Source organism: Dermochelys coriacea, chromosome 10 (assembly GCF_009764565.3).
Source record: "Dermochelys coriacea isolate rDerCor1 chromosome 10, rDerCor1.pri.v4, whole genome shotgun sequence".
Lineage (NCBI taxonomy): Eukaryota > Metazoa > Chordata > Testudines > Dermochelyidae > Dermochelys > Dermochelys coriacea.
Genome location: NC_050077.1, coordinates 2,248,065 through 2,262,816, shown reverse-complemented (window position 1 = coordinate 2,262,816; position 14,752 = coordinate 2,248,065). Strand labels below are relative to the sequence as shown.

Sequence of the window (14,752 nt, the reverse complement as noted above, 5' to 3'; positions counted from 1 at the left end):
CAGCTTGGCTGGTAAATGTTCATGACAATTTTGCAAAAGGTTTTTCCCTAACCAACAAACCACCTACCTGCCTTCGTTCTTTTTTCTCACAATCTCCTATGATAGCACAAATGAAACTCTGTGCTTATTTCCATGTTAACGGTAGAAGAGTTTAGAAAAAAATTAAATTCCTGAATAGCACTGAAGGCATGTACAAGAATAATTGTTTCCTTGAACAGTAACTGTTCAAACTCCTAGGCTAGTTTGAAGTAATGCTTCAGAGCTAAATGCAGGAACTGCTGATAAGCAACCGTCTGGGTGACAGGCTTATTATGCACCAAAATACTCCACCAGTGGTGCAGGACAGCATGTATAGTAGGCTAATGTATCTGAACATACGAGGAGAAAAAAGATTGGTTTGTAGAGATGTAACTACAAGTATGTTACATCCTTGCTATTAGTCTGTCCAGTACAGCAATAAGTCCTTTTCACTTTAGCTGTTTTGGGTGAAAACCTATTATCTATTCTCTCTATTTATTACATTCGCCACTGGCAATATTGTGTCTCTCTCCTTGTTTGGTGTTACTGATCACATATTGAAACCTTACTAATTTTTTACACTAACTAAACACAAGGATAGGTTTCAGAGTAGCAGCCGTGTTAGTCTGTATTCGCAAAAAGAAAAGGAGTACTTGTGGCACCTGAGAGACTAACAAATTTATTTGAGCATAAGCTTTCGTGAGCTACAGCTCTGTACAAGTACTCCTTTTCTTTAAACACAAGGATGTAAACATGTAAAATAAATTATCTGTACAAGTTTGAAAAATAGGTAGAAATTAATCATATTAATAAATGTCCCAGTGTGTCTTAAAGGGACACAGTTAGCTTAAAATTAACATTGTAAACAAACCCATTTCCTCAGATGTCAGTATTAACACTTTAGATTGCTAAAAGTGAATTTTAAACATTGAAAAATATCTTCCCAGAATCCACTTCTGCTGTGATGTCTATAGAAAATCAGTCAGTTAATGTTGGGTAGATAAGGCTAGTTGGCAAAAACTTTATAATATTTTTAATTGTAATTTTATATATAGATATATAAAAACTAAATATATTTGATTGTATTGCTCTTCCCCATCATCCATATATCACTTGTCTTTCTGGGCCCTGAACCTAAGAGATATTATGTGTGAATGGATCTCTGAAAGCTACGGAGCGCCTACCCATTTAGGGTCTGCTTGCAAAGAATAACTTGTACAATCAGGGCCCTCGATTATAATCCATTTGGGGAAGGGAAACTATCTTCCTATGTGTTTGTACAATGGGCCTCTAGGCAGTACAGTAATAGAAAATAAATATTAAATCACAATAAATCAGTTTCCTGCTGTTATTTATGCTCTTTGTTTCCTTCCTATGTTTTCTGGGCTTGGATGATGAAAATCAAATCATTCCTGTTTTTTTTAATAGTCAGTTTCATTTTCAGATTCTCACTGCTTCGATATTCTGGGTTAAAAACACAGCAGGACAATGTTATTTGCACCAAAAAAAAAAAAAAAAGGGGGTGTGTGTGCCATAACATGATGCCTTTGAGAATGCAATCAAAAATTGCACTGCACTGCAAACTTCTGATTTGCTATCCACTATAACCCCAATCCTCTCTTGGCATTACTGTTTTCCAGTTCTCTCCCTCCCTTTATTCCCCTTAATCCCTTTGACTAACTTCATTTGCCTAAACTCATTTTTGAGATAACTCTATTGAAGTCAGTGCAATTAAACTTGGATGAATTTGGCCATATATTTTTTTGCATTCTTTATTTTCCACATCCAAGCCGCAGATGATTCTGTATTCTTATTTGGATTATTATTTATTTAAGTATGTTTTTCACTTATTGAGGTTCATGCCCGGAGCGTGCTCGGTACTTTCCAAATAGTAAAGAAGATATAGTCCCTCTCCCAGGAGCCCACAATCTAAAGACTGACAAAAAGATGGGGGCAAGCTATGTAATACATTAGTAGCATGGGCAAGGGGGTGCTTGGCTATGTCTTAGTAATACTAAATTAACACTTTTTTTATTAGTCCCAATTACTCTTAAAAAATATCAGTCAGTATGTTGACTCCCCATTCTTTGTTGCATCTAACATAAACTGGTTGTTCTCACCTTCAAGGCCCTCATGGTTATCCCCACTCCACTTCTCTCTCATTGACTATCAAGATGCCTCTGGATGGCCGATAATGTCATCCTCCATCACTTTCTTGTTAAATTTTCAAATAAGCAACTCTATGCTTTCTTTCCCACTGCACCTCATTCTTGGAAGGAGCTCCCTGTGATCATCCACAAAGCTACTTCATTATTCTTCAAAACTCTCCTTCTCCATGATGCCTATAAAAAACTTGACAATGGATAGGCTGCTTGTGGGGGGAGACCACTGTTTATCAGGCTGAGAAATATTGTCTCGTTTCCCCATCTGTTTGACTGTCTATTCTTGTTTTATACTTAGATGGTGAACTCTTTAGGACAGGGACCATCTTTTTGTTTGTACAGCACCTAGCACCATGGAGTCCTGGTCCATGACAAGGGCTCCTAGGTGCTGCAGTAATATAAATAAATAATAATGTCAGTAGTAGGATTTGTGTCAGAAAAGTCTTCAGGAATTAATTGAATGCAGAGAGAGTAGTGGATAGTGGCCGTGCTGGTTAGCTTCCTTCTTTTCCATTTTTAGTACAATATTTTTTTACCTCCTATTTTAATTAGCAGTCCCTTAACACATTAACCCCTTCTTATTCCTTACATTCTTCATTTTTAGAGGGATGGCAGACTATTGTCTTATTTCTGATGCTTACCTAGTAAGTTAATACTGATTCCTCAAAATGTGTGTTCTTTTGCTGTGTTGTATACAGAGCTGAACACACTGATACTGCCCAGAAAATAAAATAATAATGGTCAGAAAAATTACTTTATGAAAATGGTGTGTTGTTATTCTCCTAGCTACTTGCTTTGCATCTTCCTAGGTTGCTCAGGGAAGTGATAGTCTCTCTCTGTATATTGGTGAGACATGGATTGAAATTCTGTTCAATTCCAGTCACTTACGTAACCTAATGATGTTGAGAAATTAGATCAAAACTACTCACATGGTGGCTGAAGGAACTGACTTATTAAGAGTGACTTTCCCTGTCCATGTTGACTGCCATGGTGGCATTTGTGGTTCCATTACAAAGTTACCATATTTTATACTATCTTTTGAGGGTGGAGCCCCCAATGTCTATTGTCTATTGCAATATCGAGATGATTGTGTTGTGTCCCAAAGGTATCTCAGGGCAGTTTTATTGTCTTGCTGGATGCAGGACACAAGACAGTTCCCATTTAAAACTGGGACTGGTCCATTGAGTAAGTTCCATAGGTCTGGTGCTGCTGGGGTTCAGGCAGCTATCATGTTCTTTATGTATATAAATAAGGAGGTCTTTCATGGTGGGGGTTTCATGCCCCAGGGATGGATTTCTTACATCGCCACACAGTGCATGCATCACCCTATAAATAGGCAGAATTAGATTTTTTTAAAATAATTTCAACATATACTATCTGTTTATTTTAAGCATTCTTTTATATCTATTTAATTTTTCACAGTTGCAGGAAATTAGCAGGATCAGAAAATAATTATTTAATGACAGTAGATACTGAGATTTAAAAAGTTAAAGCTTTAAAACCCTTAACACACAAAGTGTCAACATAAGAACGGCCATACTAGGACAGACCAATGGTCCATCTAGACCAGTATCCTGTCTTCTGACAGAGTGCTGGTGCCAGATACTTCAGAAGGAATGAACAGAACAGGGAAATTTCAAGCGATGCATCCTCTGATGTTCAGTCCCAACTTCTGGCATCAGAGGCTTAGGGACACCTACAGCATGAGGTTGTGTCCCTGACCATCTTGGCTACTAGCCATTGAGGGACCTATCCTCCCTTATCTAATTCTTTTTTTTTTTTGAACAGTTATATTTTTGGCCTTTACATTCCCTGACGAGTTTCAGAGGTTGATGGTGCATTGTGTGAAGAAATACTGCCTTGTTTGTTTTAAGCCTGCGGCCTATTAATTTCAGATGGTGACCCATGGTTCTTGTGTTATGAGATAAATGATTCTTCCTTATTCTTTTTCTTCACACCATTCATGATTTCATAGACTTGTATCTCCCCTTAGTCATCACTCTTCGAAGCTGAACAGTCCCAGCCTCTTTATGGAAGTATGTCCTCATAGAGAAGCTGTTTTATACACTTAATCATTTTTGTTGCCCTTTTCTTAATTCTACATCAGGTCAAAATATATAGGAAATATTCTTAAATCAAACTCTTACAAGTTTTCAAGAAGCATTTTTTTTACTTTGTTTATCTGTAAATTATGATTACAGTTGATGAAAATATTTTTTCACTGCTTTGTCTGTGTGGTGAAATTGACATTTACTCACATTTATGGGGTAGAAAAATCTAATTCTTCCACACCTACCTGTAAAATAGCAGTTCAAGTCACAGATGTTGGGGGGGGGGGGTGGGTTTGGTACTGTAGAGCTCACACTGTAAGGGTGGGTTGTAATGTCACCATGAAAGACGGGGTCTCTGTGGTTCTGTCTATATGGGCGAGGATTTGCTGGTACAGACAGTAGGGCTTTTGCTGGCATAGCAGTAAGGGCAGGTACAAAGAACTGGTAGGCTGGGTTTAGATTTTTTTCACACTCCTCACCCGCAGCATGAGAGGGGCAGTGAGTTATATGGGCCTATAGTACCCGGGCTCCAGCAAATTCAGGGCCAAGGGGTCTAGCTCCATCAGTGTTCAGGGCCAGGTCTCTCCCCTGGCCCCGGCTGTTGCCCCCAGCCCCTGCTTGCTGCCCCCCCCCACACCTCCCCTGGAGCGTCCCTGCCTGCGCCCTGGGCAGCGAGCAATGGCCCTACCACTCCGCACTGCACTCCCTCACCGGCCACTCCCGGCTACAAAAGGGAGCAGCACCGGCAGCAGGCTGAGGTGGGGGCACAGCTGCTGCCTGCGGAGGGAGGAGGCATACATGTGATGGCAAGGGAAACGAGGGGGCTTCCTGGACCTGAGAGGGGCCCGGCCCCTAGGAGCACATGCAGTGACGGTGCCAGGAGAGTGTCCTGCTGGGGGGACGGTGTAGTCCGCCTCTCTGGCCCCAGCCCCGTGGCAGCCTGCCTGCACCCCAAACTCATCCCCTGCCCAACCCCAGAGCCTGCATCCCAACCCTCTGCCCCAGCCTTGAGCACCTCCCAAACCCCTTATCCCCAGCCCTCACCCTCCCACATGCCCCAGCCCTGAGCCCCTCCCACACCCCAAAACCCTTCTTCCCAGCCCATGCCACACACATGCCCCACACACATGGCCCAGTGCTGAGCCCCTCCCACACCCCTCAACCCCAGCCCTGAGCCCCTCCCACACCCCAAACCCCTCATCCCCAGCCCTCACCCCCGCACATGCCCCAGCCCTGAGCCCCTCCCACACCCTAAACCCCTCATCCCCAGCCCTGAGTCCCTCCCACACCCCTCATCCCCAGCCCTCACCCCCCCCACACCCGCCCAGCCCTGAGCCCCTCCCACACCCCAAACCCCCCATCCCCAGCCGTGAGCCACTCCCACACCCCAAACCCCCCATCCCCAGCCCTCACCCCCCCACAAACGCCCCAGCCCTGAGCCCCTCCCACACCCCAAACCCCTCAACCCCAGCCCTGAGCCCCTCCCACACCCCAAACGCCTCATCCCCAGCCCTCACCCCCCCACAAATGCCCCAGCCCTGAGCCCCTCCCACACCCCACACCCCTCAACCCCAGCCCTGAGCCCCCCCACACCCCAAACCCCCCATCCCCAGCCCTCACCCCCCCACAAACGCCCCAGCCCTGAGCCCCTCCCACACCCCAAACCCCTCAACCCCAGCCCTGAGCCCCCCCACACCCCAAACCCCCCATCCCCAGCCCTCACCCCCCCACACCCGCCTGAGCCCCTCCCACACCCCCAACCACTTGCCCCACCCCACTAACTGGGGTATGCGCGCCAACGTGCGGGGGCGGCGGAACTGGGACCCGTTCTGGGTGCCACCAAAAATGACACAAACCTGCCGGCCCTGGCAGGAGACCAGCAAAAGCTGCCGCTGCAGCCGCGGGCTGCGCGTGGCGGGGGGGTCTCGGCAGGGGGTTTCTTTCTCTAGGGGACGGGGGCCTCCTGCTTTCCGTTTTCCTAGGCGGCTGGGGCGCGAGTGCGGAGGTCCAGGGGGTGTCTCTTTGCGGGGCGAGGCGTGTTCGCCGCCCTCCTGGTTGCGGGGCGTTGCTAGGGCGCCATGTTGGGGGCTCTTGGTTGCCCCGGAAGTGGAGATTTCTCTTCCGGTGCGGCGGGCCAGCGCCGGACCCGGCCGAGTTAGGAGGGAGGCAGGAAATGGCGGCGACGCTGCTGCAGCAGCTGCCGGGCCCCCCAGCTCCACTGTGCCGGGCCCAGGCCGCCTAGAGAGCCGCCGAGCCGCCGCCGGGCCCGGGCCGGCCTCCGAGCACTTTACATACATGAGGTGATAGGCGGGGGGGGCGCCGGGAAGCGGCGGGGGGGCCGGGATGGGGACACCGTGGAGCGGGGGGGGGGCCGGAGCGGGTCACAATTTTCATTTATTTCCGTGGCCTTGGGGAGCCCCATGCCGGGCAGGGACGGGGGCAGGGGGGTGGCTACCGCCCGGCTCTGTCTCCTGGCCCCGCGAGTCCCGCGCGGGGCTGGGCCGGGGCTGGGCTGCACTTCGGGTGCCCTCGGGCTGCGCTGCTGTTAGTTTCAGGTAAGACGTTCCTGCTGCCGCAGGGGCCTGGGTGTAACCTGCCTAAAACCATTCGAGCCTCTCTAGCTAGGGCCTCACAAGGGCTTCCCGGCCGACCGAAATGTGGCTGTGGTCGGGCCGGGGAGTCGCCTTCTGCGGCCCCGCTCAGCCGTCAGCCGGGGCCTGGCTCGCCGCCTGCAGAAGCGGTTCTGTGCAGCGGGGGTTTATTATCCTCACCCGCCGAACAAGTGCCGTGGAAGTTTAAAGAAGGGTGGCTCTTGGGTTTCCGTGGGATAAAATGCATCCGACGCTTGCCGAGACTGGAGCTGCTCACTGTGTTTGGGGTTTAATCTCCTGCCCAGGGTCTGGTTTTCCACGGGTTTGGAGGCTTGATCTCCTGTGTTCACATGTCATTATTGTCTGTCCGTAATTCAAAGTCAGGTCTCTGTGTGGCATACTGCTCATACCTTGCCTTCTCTTTCTTTTTAGGTTAACAAGGTTAAGCACAATCTTTCCTCATCCCTTTTTCATGGAAAAGACACTATTTTTTGTGGCTTAACAAAAGGTTTTAAGGTTTCAGAGTAGCAGCCGTGTTAGTCTGTATTCGCAAAAAGAAAAGGAGTACTTGTGGCACCAAGGTGCCACAAGTACTCCTTTTCTTTTTTTGAAAAGGTTTTAAGGAAGTGTGAGGGAAAATAGATTAATTGATGTCTGTATGTTTTGCTCCATCCCTGTTCTCCCTTCATCCTGATGGATACCAGTATTCAGAGATCATTGCTAGCCCTCTCCCCCATGAGGAACCAACACATGGGGATCAGTGTGTCTTTTAAACCCATCCCAATTATATTTCTTCCACTCTTCTGTTGACATGGTAACCAACATCCCTTTCTGTTCCAGAGAATTGGAAGCTACAGCTACCAAAGAAGTTGAAAGAAAACTAAGCAGGTAAGACATGCGTTTGAATTTACTTCTCTGATTCCAGGACAGGGTGGGCCTAGAGTTTGTGTAGTTATTTTTCTCCTCTTCATGGAAACCAGGTCTGACTTTATATGGAGCCTTAAATTGTTGGATTAAAAGTGTAGCTTTCTAGTAGATAGTGAAACCTTTCCATTGTTTCATCTGAAAATAATGTTTGCAAAGGTAAACTTCAGTGAAGCCTGCTCTGCTGAAAATGCCTGGTCTTTTATTGGACCAACTTCTGTTGGTGAGAGAGACAAGCTTTCAACCTTACCCAGAGCTCTTCTGTGTGAAGTTGGTCCAGTAAAGAGATATTACATCATCCACATTGTGTATCTGACTATAAACCTGTGACTTTCCAGATAACTAACTATGTAATAATAACATATTGAATCTTATAGTAAAAACTGTGTAAATGCAAAATGTCCCTTTGCAAAATTGTTTGTACTGCTTCAGATCTCTTGTTTAATATATGTATCTTATGACAGTTAAAACAAACTTTGTATTTGTGAATAATGTAAGCACTATACCCAGACATACAGACACTCTTTTCTTAACCTACGTATTATATAATTTTAACATTAGCTTTAACTAAAAAAAAAAAAAAAATCTTTCTCTTCCACTTTAAGTTCTTGCCACTAGGAGTGCACACGTGAATACAGGATTTTGTTTTCAATCCTGTCCAGTCAAGTGTTTTTTTGTTGTCAAGGAACTAGCCTTGCCCTTGAATTTTGCATAAACTGCATCTTACTAGGTTATTTGTTGGTTACTTGTGTTCTTCATATCAAAGAGTGGAGGCATTGAATCTGCCATTAGTAAGTGATTTTTGTGTCCTAATGTGTTGGAAAGCCTAAGGAATGGGAATTCCAATGCCAGCTATTTTGTTTATAGAAATATGAAGTATATACAAGTATTATATATTTCACTTTTGTGTTCAAGATGTCATTTCTTATATATGTCTTGTTTTGGCTTGATGATATTCTTGAAAATTCTTAGAATGTTCTTTGTACTTCTTTTTTGTCTTCTGCGTTGTTTTTCTTTGGTTTTCCTCTTTCTGTCCCCTGTAGATTCAGTTAGACCCAAAAGAGGCTTTTGCTAGGCAAGGCTGAATGTTTTAAAATTCAGCCAAAACCTGAGTGCAATTGCTAGAAAAAAGTGTTAATTTTGTATACTTTGTTGTTTAGTGCATGTAGTTCACCTTCAAGTTTCAGTTTTCTTTTTATAACAACATTGTGAAAGCTGAAGAGCTGTCTAATTCCTTAATATACCTCCTCTTTGTAACGTGTGTTCAGGAGTTGGCATTTTGCATTTCTTGTTAAATATTACTGTATTGAGGGAGATAATATAAATTGGAAGTGAAGGTACAGTTTATGTAAAAGCCTTAAGATAAAACTAGCATTGAATTCTTACATAAGATATTTCAGGGTCATTGTCAAATGGAGCCCACTTGAAGGGAATGATTCTAAAGTTACAGAATTACATAAATTGTGTTTTTTGTTAAGTAAAGTTTAATCCCGCATGATAGCCATAGTAAAAAGAAAAGGAGTACTTGTGGCACCTTAGAGACTAACAAATTTATTAGAGCATAAGCTTTCGTGAGCTACAGCTCACTTCATCAGATGCATCCGATGAAGTGAGCTGTAGCTCACGAAAGCTTATGCTCTAATAAATTTGTTAGTCTCTAAGGTGCCACAAGTACTCCTTTTCTTTTTGCGAATACAGACTAACACGGCTGCTACTCTGAAACCTGTCAGATAGCCATAGTGTGAGAGTATAAGATAAAATTGTCCGACCACACTGGAACAGCTTTAAGCATTCTGAAGTGGATTTTCAAGTTAGTATTTAAATATCAGTTGTCTTCAGCTGAAGCTTTTAATGTTACTCATCAAATCTGTACTTCAATCATGAAGGGAGTTTCATCACACACACTACATAGCCTGGATACAAATTTAGTATATGACACATTTTAACTTTACTTAGTAGGTCACACAATCACTTCTGTGTTTGCGATGCAAGGTTATTTGTCAGGAGGACTATTTCTTAGCAACACATTCTTGAATTTCACTATGTAAAATATTTGAGTGAACACACTATGGTCCAGTCCACATAAGAAAAGGTAGATGCAGCTTCTGGCAAAAACATGCTTTTGCTGGCATAGCTTATAACAGTTCCCCAAACAAAATAAGTTGTATTGGCATAATGGTGTCAACACTAAGGCTTTCACCAGTATAAAAATGACACACATCACTCCCCTGTCTAGAGAGAGAGTACTGGCAAAAAGCTTCTTGTTCAGACCTGGCCTTAGTAAAAGATGTTTCATGAATTGACTCCATAGTATGTTTGAGTCCTGTAATTAATTTAAATGGATGCCAAATATGATTACTTAAGAATCACAATGAAGTGTTAGGCTTCAACATGAATTAATAGGAAACAAGTTTTAGTTAATTTATGTCAAGTGGCTGTTTTTATATTTCTAATATTTTACTTATTAGATGCATTTTACTACCTTTACTGGATCATTACATAATTTTAGCAAGTCTCACTCTGAGACATGAGGGTCTGGGTACCAGGAAATGTACGATGCTTTTATTGTTTGAGTTCATTTTAGATCTTCTCTCTCTCCATTTTCTTAGAACTTTGTGGGAGCCTTTGATTTCAGATTGTTGCTCAGTCCTTCAGCAGTGTTTGAGTTAAATTCCCTTATGATTATTCAAAATTTTTAATTTTCAATCTTCTTCTTTCTTGGGCTTTGGTAAATTACTGAAACATTCAGTCCCCTCTTCCCACCAGTCTGTTTTTGGCCAACACAGAGTAAATTAAGTGATGCTAATAAATGAATACTTGAGATATATTTGTTTTAAAAGCGAACATTCTACCTACTGTGCGTGCTTCAGTTGGTAATGAGGTCTCTGATCTCTCACCTCATTTTGAAGGTATTTTTAGTAAGTTTTCCGTACTGGGAAAGTAATGTGGCTTATAATGGTTTGTAAGATTGTCGCAGGAATTGCTGACAGTGGCTGTACAAAAAAAGTAGAGGATAAAAAACGTGAATGAAATGAACAGGAGGAGAGGTGTCGAGACTAGAATCTATGTAGGTAAGAGACTGGAGTTGCTGCTGCTGCTTGTCTCTTCCTGCACCCTGAAGATGCAGGGGGTGGCCAGAAGGATGGATAAGTGAGGTGGTAAAGATTTCATAGTCGGAGCTGGGAGAGGAGTATAGAGTACTGCGTAGAGAAGAATGAAAAGAGGTCCAGAAAGGAAATCTTAATTGTTGTCACTCCCATCTGCTTTAAAAATCTCAACATTTCAATAACTGCTATTCTGTTAACAGTTGTCAGTTTTTTAGCACAAATTAGGTCATTTCGTTTTCTTGGTAATTAATGCCCATCCAGCAAACACCTCATATTATTGTGGTGTTTGTCCCTATTGGCAAAGCCTCTCTAAGTTTAAAAGCCAGCTGTTTAAAAAAATTATGTAAAAGTTTCTTATTGGCTGGAATCAAGTTAAAATACCAAACCTACATTTTTTTGAATGGAATGTTCCGAATGGATGCCTGCATTCTCCATTTCAGGATTTGCTCCCTTATGCTATATATGACTGTCCTCCACATTCTCCATTAAAACACATTTCTTCCTTGAAGCCTGTGAACTTCAGTCCTCCATTTTAAAGACAAAGTATCTGTTTTAAAACATGGAGCTAATTAGAAGTTCAATGCCTCTCAACCACAGGTGCATTTGTTTGTTACTTAGTCTCCATTCTTTTGATGTTTTGTCTGTGCAGGCCCCCATCCTGCAAGCACTTATGCACATGCTTAACTTTAAGCACATGAGTAGTCACGTTCAAGTCAACGACACTGTCTTTGGCAAAAATGATGTGTTTTTTCAGTCATGTTAGTTTAACATGATAGGAAAGTCCTTGTGTTAGCCTGCCAGCATTAAGAGAATAGAAGATATTGTGTTTTAACAAGCATTAAGAGAGCTTTCCAGCCATTTGGCCGAGCTTGTGAAGGCATTATATTCAGCTTGATGGCATTTCTCTGATCTGTAATGTGATAACTTTTGAAAGCTGCATCTGATCAATTCCAAAATTTCGGGGAATGGTCTTGGCATCAATGGCAAGAACCCTATTAATTTAGGAGGAAATGAACACATGGAGCACTGGCCATCGGCTTAGCACTACTACAACTTCAAGCACCTCTGCAATTGTCTATAGATCAAACAACTGGTTGATGGCACCCATTAACGTATTCCATCAGAATATTCCATCTCATACCTGCCCATCCCGACAGTTTAACATGTCGACTGATTTATCTCCCAGACAGATGATGATGGGTGGGGAATGGGGAGCTGCACAGTCTCTAGTATCAGCGGTGTAGGAATGGGGGTGCACAGAGCCACTACTGTGGGGAGAAAATGGGGGACCCTGTCATGGGAGGATGTGGAAATTGAGGATCACACAGAACCCCTGGCAGGGAGACACTGGGGAGAGTTGCAAGGAGCCCCAGAAATAGAGGTGGATGAGAAGGTGGCATGCAGGGAGTTTGTGGGGTGGAATGGAGGAATTCAAGGAGCCTCTGGCATGTGTGATAACGAGGCTCACAAAGCTACAAAGTGCGTGAGCCAGCTCTTGGGCATTGTTATTGCTTTACAGGCAGGATAACGGTATATTTTTGCTGATGGTAGTTTATTGAAACTTACTGCATCCTGCTGGTCCAGCCTGAATGATAACCATGACTCAGGGAATCAAAATTTGGACTGTCGTAGGTAGCCTTTTTTTAATGTAGGATTTCCGTTTACAGTCTGCACAACCTCTTCAAAATGTTTAGTCTTGGGACTAAATGCCATACATTAGCATTCCATCATATAAGCTGTAGTTCATGTTTTGAATTACTCTGATTAGCATATCAATTTGCTACACATTTTATTGTTTTGTATGGGGTTATTAAACATCACCCATTATTCAATATGTTCAATACTGTCTGCTATATTGTTGAACAGGTAATGTGCAACAGAACATTTTGAAACATCTGTGTATTGTTAATTTGGAAGACTATGTCCCTAAAAACTAGAATGGAGGAGTTTAATCTTTGTAAAATCAGAAAATTGTTAAGGAGTGAGCGCTCATGTAAATAAATGGTTCATTTGAAATCAATAGGGTGGTAGACACTATATGTCAGATATTCAAGGTACCTTACAATTCTTCTAATTTTAGGAAATCGCCATGGATTCTAATGGGAAGTGATGTTTTATTTCCCAAGTCATCTTGTGGAACTGAGAATGCGGGTTCAATGGCTTGAAATAAATCGGCAATATTTTTAACTAGAAACAAGAATTTTATTCTTGGAAACAAAAACAAACAAAAAAGCAAAATTACAGCAGGTAATTCACAAAGCATTCGTCCCTCTGTATTTCCATGCCAAAGATCACAGTTGGAACAACTTCTGGTCTATACTAGTTGCAACCCTATCCTGGTTCTGGGACAGCGGGTGTTTTTAATCCAAATCAGCTATCCCATCAGACTTGGTCCAAAGGCATTATACTAAATCCCCACTCTGAGCCTTAAGGTACATCTACAAAGCAATGAAAAACCTGCAGTAGTGAGTCTCGGAGCCCAAGTCAGCTGACTCAGGCTTACAGGACTCAGGCTGCGGGGTTGAAAATAGCAGTGTAGATGTTCTGGCTCGGGCTAGAACCCGGACTCTGAAACCCCATGATTGGGGAGGTCTCAGAGCCTGGGCTCTAGCCCAAGACAGAATGTCTACATTGCTATTTTTAGGCCTGCAGCCCAAGCCCTGTGATACAAAGTCAATTGACTCAAGCTCTGAGACTCGTCGCCACATGTCTTTTATTGCAGTGTCATCATACTTTTAGACTCTAGCAAATAAGAGCAACCAACCATGGTTTTCTCATCCACTCTAGAGAAAATAAATGAAAGAGGGGACCAAAAAAAGGAGACATTGGCAATGAGGTGAATGGTTAGCTATTTCTGTTAATTAAAAAAGGTCCTCATAATACCCTGGCTTCCATTTGGCAGCTTGAGAAGGATGTGACGGAGTAAAGGGAACCTCCCACTTGCCCTGTTCCAGGAGCTTCACTTTTACTAGCCTCACAGGCAAAATGATTAACATGGCTACAATGAGCATGGTGTTCTCAGGCCACAAGTAAATGTCTAAATGTCCCTGGAAAGTAACTTTTTTTTTCTTTTTCCTTGTACTGTTACTAAACTAGGGAAGGAATAATGTATCCATTCACATGGACAGAAGATGCAGTACTTTCTTTTTTGGCACTGCTGCAGTAAAATTGCAGTATTCCACAGAGAAAGGATGGTTTGACAGTTAAGGCACTGGACTGTGATTCACAAAAGTTGAGTTCAGTTCCTGGATCTCCTACAGATGTTCTGACTGACCATGGACTAGTGAATTAATCTCTCGGTGCCTCAGTTCTTTGTCTGTTAAATGGGGGTATCAGTCCCTTATTCACACAAGGAGTCTGTCTTGTCTATTTGGATTGTAAACTCTTTAAGGCAGGGACAGTCTCTTATTATGTATTTTGTAGAGCTGCTAATGCAATGGGGTACCAGGTGCTGTTGTAAGACTAATATTCCAGAACTCTGGCGCACACGTGCCGATGTTGCTAATGTTTAAGGAGCACATAGGCAAATTCTGCATCTGAGAAATGGGAAAGAACGATGTTTGGTAAATGGACAGCTTTTGTAGAGAAAATAATTACATTTTCAAGTTTCTAAGGAGTTATTACACAGTATTGAGAATTTAAAGCAAAATAAATCAAAACTAAGTAGTTGATCCTTATTTACAGGATTCTTAACATCTGCACTGAAATTATATTTATAGGTTTCATGATTAGCTATAGTTGCTGTCTTACAGCCAACTTTCTTACCAACCTTTGACTTCATTTACATATATATGCAAAGATTGTCACTTATTTACAGTATCTTATGATTTTAACTCTTCACGTGATATGCAAAATTGCAGTTCTTTGAATTGTCAAAGAATCTTTCAATTTAGGACCAT

General features: G+C 42.9%; 1 protein-coding gene across 12 annotated transcripts in view; it reads left to right on the top strand.

Moving 5' to 3' along the window:
• The window catches only part of TNRC6A (trinucleotide repeat containing adaptor 6A), a 164,229-nt gene that overhangs the window by 80,615 nt on the left and 68,862 nt on the right, over positions 1-14,752 (top strand). For 11 of the 12 annotated variants that reach the window (XM_043494655.1, XM_043494654.1, XM_043494650.1 and 8 more), the window contains exon 3: positions 7,663-7,710. In XM_043494655.1, the coding sequence (XP_043350590.1) occupies positions 7,663-7,710 (48 nt within the window). Of the gene's footprint in view, positions 1-6,320; positions 6,532-7,662; positions 7,711-14,752 lie in introns of those variants that run through there. The other variant, XM_043494656.1, reaches the window with a different exon arrangement.